At 34.0% G+C, this 6605-nt stretch overlaps 1 protein-coding gene across 1 annotated transcript; it reads right to left on the bottom strand.

Annotated features, from left to right (window-relative positions):
- Positions 1-5129: 5129 nt before the first annotated feature.
- Positions 5130-5952, bottom strand: LOC121391702 (zinc finger protein 492-like). The gene is made up of 2 exons (XM_041523241.1): positions 5730-5952; positions 5130-5590 (listed from the first exon to the last, which is right to left on the bottom strand). The coding sequence occupies exons 1-2, from the start codon at positions 5950-5952 to the stop codon at positions 5130-5132; spliced, it is 684 nt and encodes a 227-aa protein (XP_041379175.1).
- Positions 5953-6605: the final 653 nt, after the last annotated feature.

Below are 6605 nucleotides of genomic sequence, written 5' to 3' on the forward strand. Positions count from 1 at the left end.
AATTACTTTTTTGGTTTCCTTTTCCCAAAAGAAGGATTTAAAAAAAAAAAAAAGGGAAAGACTTTGCTAAAATGGAATAAAATTAAGGGGTGTGTTTTTCTAAAATTCATTTATGGTAAAATCCATTTTTATTGATTTTAAAAAAATTATCCTATTTAAAAAATTTTTATTTAGTTCATTTTAATAAAATTTAAAAAAAAAAAAAAAACCCAAAAAAAAGGTCAGGTCAATGGAAGTTTTTAAAAATTAAAAAACAAAAACAGAATGGGTTCCCCAGGATTAAATTTTGATTGCAAATTTATTTTATTTTTATAGGGTTACAAAAAAAAAGGTGATTTAAAATTTATTACCAATTTTGGGGGAATTTAATTAAATTGTAAGAAAATGTTATTTTCCAAATTTTTTAAAAAATAATTTGGATTGAAAGAACCATGAGAAGGGTGAATGAGGGTCCAAAAAGGGGTTGGTTTATCCTTTAAATTGAAATTAAGTTTAAAAATGATAAGATTTTGGATGAGAATTGATAAATTTTGATTAATATTATCCAAATTAAAGGGCATTGTTTACTGGAGAATATGGAGGTAAGAGATAATACTGTCATTTAATGGCGTTCCTTGAGACCTTATAAATGCAAGGACTGTGGTAAAGGATTTGTGCAAAAAATCTAGTCTCACTGCACACAAAAGTACTCATACTGGAGGGGGGAGAGAGACCTTATAAATGCCAGCAGTGTGGAAAAAGGATTTACACAACAATCTAGTCTTATTTCGCACAAAGCGTACTCACAATGGAGAGAGACCATACAAATGCGAGGAGTGTGGAAAGGATTTACACGACAATCTAATCTTGTTGTGCACAAACGTACTCACAATGAGAGAGACCATACAAATGCGAGAGTGTGGTAAAGGATTTACACAACAATCTAATCTCACTGCACACAAACGTACTCATACTGGAGAGAGACCTTATAAATGCCAGCAGTGTGGAAAAGGATTTACACAAAATCTAGTCTTATTGCGCACAAATGTACTCACAAGGAGAGAGACCATACAAATGCAAGGAGTGTGGTAAAGGATTTGTTGCAAAAAATCTAGTCTCACTGCACACAAACGTATCATACTGGAGAGAGACCTTATAAATGCCAGCAGTGTGGAAAAGGATTTACACAACAATCTAGTCTTATTTCGCACAAACGTACTCACAATGGAGAGAGACCATACAAATGCGAGGAGTGTGGTAAAGGATTTTACACGACAATCTAATCTTGTTGTGCACAAACGTACACACAATGGAGAGAGACCATACAAATGCGAGGAGTGTGGTTAAGGATTTACACAACAATCTAATCTCACTGCACACAAACGTACTCATATGGAGAGAGACCTTATAAATGCCAGCAGTGTGGAAAAGGATTTACACTAAAATCTAGTCTTATTGCGCACAAATGTACTCACAATGGAGAGAGACATACAAATGCAAGAGTGTGGTAAAGGATTTGTGCAAAAATCTAGTCTCACTGCACAACAAACGTACTCATACTGGAGAGAGACCTTATAAATGCCAGCAGTGTGGAAAAGGATTACACAACAATCTAGTCTTATTTCGCACAAACGTACTCACAATGGAGAGAGACCATACAAATGCGAGGAGTGTGGTAAAGGATTTACACGACAATCTAATCTTGTTGTGCACAAACGTACACACAATGGAGAGAGACCATACAAATGCGAGGAGTGTGGTAAAGGATTTACACAACAATCTAATCTCACTGCACACAAACGTACTCATACTGGAGAGAGACCTTATAAATGCCAGCAGTGTGGAAAAGGATTTACACTACAATCTAGTCTTATGCGCACAAATGTACGCACAATGGAAGGAGACCATACAAATGCAAGGAGTGTGGTAAAGATTTATAGAACTGTCTCATCTGACTAGACACAAACGTACTCACACTTGAGAGAGGCCATATACATGCAGGAGTGTAGTAAAGGATTTGGACGTAAATTTACTCTCACTCAACATAAACAAACTCATACTAGAAAAAATCACATAAATTTAAATATCATCAAACTGTCTCTTAATAAAGAGAAATGTCTTGTTAACTGGACATATCATTTATCACAAAACTTTCATTTATCATAATATATTTATTATAGAATATCTTAATATAAAAATAACTATCATTTAATCTACCTAATGCTAATGATCTCAATTCATTATATGTTAATTCTTTACGTCTTTGAATTATCAATTTTTGTTTTTGATGAGTTGGTGTGGCTTCTCAGTGACAGTACAATCAGTTGGGCGTGGTCTATGTAACCACGGGGTTACCATGTGGTATCATAACAGTCAGCGCTAAAATAACTACAAAATAAATGTACATATTTTAATAATAGATGTACATCTCCTTACTAGCATGAGTATAGAATTCATGTAGTAATAGAACTTTATAATGTAATGATTTCTAATAATATTTATGAAATATTATTACATTAAAATAATATAACTTACAAATTCTTCTAATTTAATAATTTCTGTTGTATCATTTCTCTTGAACCTTTAACAATAGAAACATGACACAAAAGATGTTGTGTTACTGTTGAAGGGATTTAAAGAAGTACCACTTCCATTGTCAAAGGGATTTAGAGGAGATGTACCACTTCTATTGTCAAAGGGATTTAGAGGAGATGTACCACTTCCATTGTCAAAGGGATTTAGAGGAGATGTACCACTTCTATTGTCAAAGGGATTTAGTGGGGAAGTAACACTTTCTTTGTCAAAGGGGTTTAGAGAAGTACCACTTCTATTGTCAAAGGGATTTAGAGGAGACATACCACTTCTATTTTCAAGGGGACTCAAGGGAGAGAGGCATGTCTTCTGCCATTAAGGGGATTGTAAAATGATGTAGCATTTCTCTCAAGAGTACAATTATCAGAATCACCATTGGATAAATCACATGATTTCTTTCTCTTATTTCTCCACCAAGCCATGATAAACTACTAGGAAAGTATACTAGAAGAATATACTGGGAGACTATACTAGTATACTAAACTCTACTAATACAAACAGGGACTGTCCTATCTGAGTAGATCACTAACACAACAGTTATCATGTGAACAGATACTGTATATTATAATGTATAGCTAATATGATGAGTCAGCAATTTTTCAAAAGGTTGATAATAAACACACATAATATAAAAATATACATATACTTGTTGCAAGATGGACACACACTGGGATGTAATGGACAGATACATATATAAGTCAATTCTCTTATTTTTAGTCATTTTTTTGACTCAATTTTTCAGCTAAACTTGCAAAATCAGTTCCTTACTTGATAAATTTTGTGAAGTCTCAAAAATTTGGGATAAATTATTCCTCTCTTGTCAAGACTCTAATAGATAGATAGATGAATTAATGAATGAGCAGTGATTGGATGTATTATAATTACTTGCTGTGCTCCAGTAATAACACTTCTGGTTCCATATTTTTTATATTCAGACTCTCTGTCACATCTACAAGAGACTTTTTGAATTCCTTCGAAAGAAGAGGAGGCACCTTTCTTTTGAATTCCTTTGACACAGTAGAGGAAGAATCAGTCTTTCCTTTACTGAAGAGGCTAACCCTTTTTTTCTTCTCTTGTCTACAAGCCATTTAGACACATTTGAATAATACTGTACAAATGTATATTATGTCCTTTATTTATGAGAATATACATGTTATTACATGTTATTTGAACATCTGTCCATTGAATGACTGAATGGATGTCCTTACTGCTGACATGTTGTGTTGTGTGTACAGCCGATGTCATCATTATATGACAACAGACAGTGTACAGTGTGTAATGTACAGTGTATAGTGCATAGTGTGTAGTGTGTAGTGTGTAGTGTATAGTGCATAGTGTACAGTGTACAGTGTATAGTGTGTATGTACAGTGTATAGTGTGTAGTGTGTAGTGTATAGTGCATAGTGTACAGTGTACAGTGTATAGTGCATAGTGTACAGTGTGTAGTGTATAGTGTGTATGTACAGTGTATAGTGTGTAGTGTGTAGTGTATAGTGCATAGTGTGTAATGTACAGTGTATAGTGCATAGTGTACAGTGTGTAGTGTATAGTGTGTATGTACAGTGTATAGTGTGTAGTGTGTAGTGTATAGTGCATAGTGTACAGTGTACAGTGTATAGTGCATAGTGTACAGTGTGTAGTGTATAGTGTGTATGTACAGTGTACAGTGTATAGTGTGTATGTACAGTGTATAGTGTGTAGTGTGTAGTGTATAGTGCATAGTGTACAGTGTACAGTGTATAGTGCATAGTGTACAGTGTGTAGTGTATAGTGTGTATGTACAGTGTATAGTGTGTAGTGTGTAGTGTATAGTGCATAGTGTGTAATGTACAGTGTATAGTGCATAGTGTACAGTGTGTAGTGTATAGTGTGTATGTACAGTGTATAGTGTGTAGTGTGTAGTGTATAGTGCATAGTGTACAGTGTACAGTGTATAGTGTGTAGTGTGTAGTGTACAGTGTGTAGTGTACAGTGTGTAGTGTATAGTGTGTAGTGTATAGTGTGTAGTGTACAGTGTGTAGTGTGTAATGTGTAGTGTGTAGTGTGTAGCATGTAATGTGTGGTGTGTAGTGTGTAGGTTAAGACAACATTATAGAAATGATACAACAGAAATTATTAAAATTAGAAGAATTTGTAAGTTATATTATTTTAATGTAATAATATTTCATTAAATATTATTAGAGATCATTACATTATAAAGTTCTATTACTACATGAATTCTATACTCATGCTAGTAAGGAGATGTACATGTATTATTAAAATATGTACATTTATTTTGTAGTTATTTTAGCGCTGACTGTTATGATACCACATGGTAACCCATGGATACACAGACCACACCCCACTAATTGTACTGTCACTGAGAAGCCACACCCAACTTATCAAAAGCAAATTGATTCAAAGACGTAAAGAATTAACATATAATGAATTGAGATCATTAGCATTAGGTAGATTAAATGATAAGTTATTTTATATTAAGATATTCTATAATAAATATATTATGATAAATGAAAGTTTGTGATAAATGATATGTCCAGTCAATAAGACATTTCTCTTTATTAAGAGACAGTTTGATGATATTTAAAATTTATGTGATTTTTTCTAGTATGAGTTTGTTTATGTTGAGTGAGAGTAAATTTATGTCCAAATTTCTTCCCACACTCATTGCATTTATATAGCCTCTCTCCATTGTGAGTACATTTGTGTGCAGCAAGACTAGATTGTTGTGTATATCCTTTTCCACACTGCTGGCATTTATAATGTCTCTCTCCAGTATGAGTACGTTTGTGTCTAGTGAGATGAGACAGTTGTATAAATCCTTTACCACACTCCTCACATTTATATGGTCTCTCTCCAGTGTGAGTACGTTTGTGTTTAGTGAGATTAGATGGTTGTGTAAATCTTTTACCACACTCCTCGCATTTGTATGGTCTCTCTCCATTGTGTGTACGTTTGTGTGCATCAAGACCAGATATTTGTGTAAATCCTTTTCCACACTGCTGGCATTTGTAAGGTCTCTCTTCAGTATGAGTATGTTTGTGTACAGCAAGATTAGATTGTGCATAAATCCTTTTCCACACTGCTGGCATTTATAAGGTCTCTCTCCAGTATGAGAATGTTTGTGTACAGTGAGACTAGATTGTTGCACAAATCCTTACCACAGTCCTTGCATTTATGTGGCCTCTCTCCATTGTGAGTACGTTTGTGTACAGTGAGACTAAATTTTTGTGTAAATCTTTTACTACACTCCTCACATTTATAAGGCCTTTCTCCAGTGTGAATTCGTTCATGTATAGTAAGATGAGCAGATGTCTTGAAGTTTTTCCCACACTTCTTACACTTAAATGGTCTAATACCAGTATGACTTAGTTTATGGTACATTAGACCATATTGACTAGTATAACTTTTATCACAACTCTCACATTTATAACACTTTTGTTTCTTTTTATGTGGAGAAATTGTAACTGATGATGACTGACTGTTACCATGACAACCCTTCTCTCGATGAGTTAGTGTATCTGTTTCTTTGACATTGTGTCGTATTCTCTGATGAGTGTTAAGATTAGCTTCAAGACTAAAGATACATTTACACTCTTGACAATGATAAGGTTTGTCATGAGTGTGACAAGAATGTAAGTGATAAGTCATCATATCAAAGTCATAACATGTTATTGAACAGAGAGGACAGTGAAATACATTATGTGCCTTGAGACAATGAACGTTGAGGAGGTGATCAGTAATAAATGATGAACTTATAAACGTCTCCTTACAACCGCTAACAAGACAAGAGGACATCGTGGAACCACGTGGGTCAGGTAGCAGTATACGGAGTACTTTGATTATAATTACCATTTTATTCATATACAAATTTCAGATTGTATCCGTTTACCTCCGTAAACGTTCTGCGTTAATTTTTTTGGGGTGGGGTATTGTTGCTAAAAATATTTATTATAAAATTTTGCACACGCAAAGTATTTTATTTAGTGGACGTGGTCTTTTCAAGAATACTCCTCACAAATATGAGGTCTTTCTCT

This window comes from Gigantopelta aegis, unplaced genomic scaffold (assembly GCF_016097555.1).
Source record: "Gigantopelta aegis isolate Gae_Host unplaced genomic scaffold, Gae_host_genome ctg2863_pilon_pilon, whole genome shotgun sequence".
Taxonomy (NCBI): Eukaryota; Metazoa; Mollusca; class Gastropoda; order Neomphalida; family Peltospiridae; genus Gigantopelta; species Gigantopelta aegis.

Coding starts and splice junctions, on each gene's coding strand:
- LOC121391702 (XM_041523241.1), bottom strand. CDS start 5,952: ATGTACCATAAACTAAGTCATACTGGTATTAGACCATTTAAGTGTAAG. Junction 5,591..5,729: donor ACATAAATGCAAGGACTGTG/GTAAGGATTTGT, acceptor CTCATACTGAAG/AGAGACCTTACAAATGCCAG.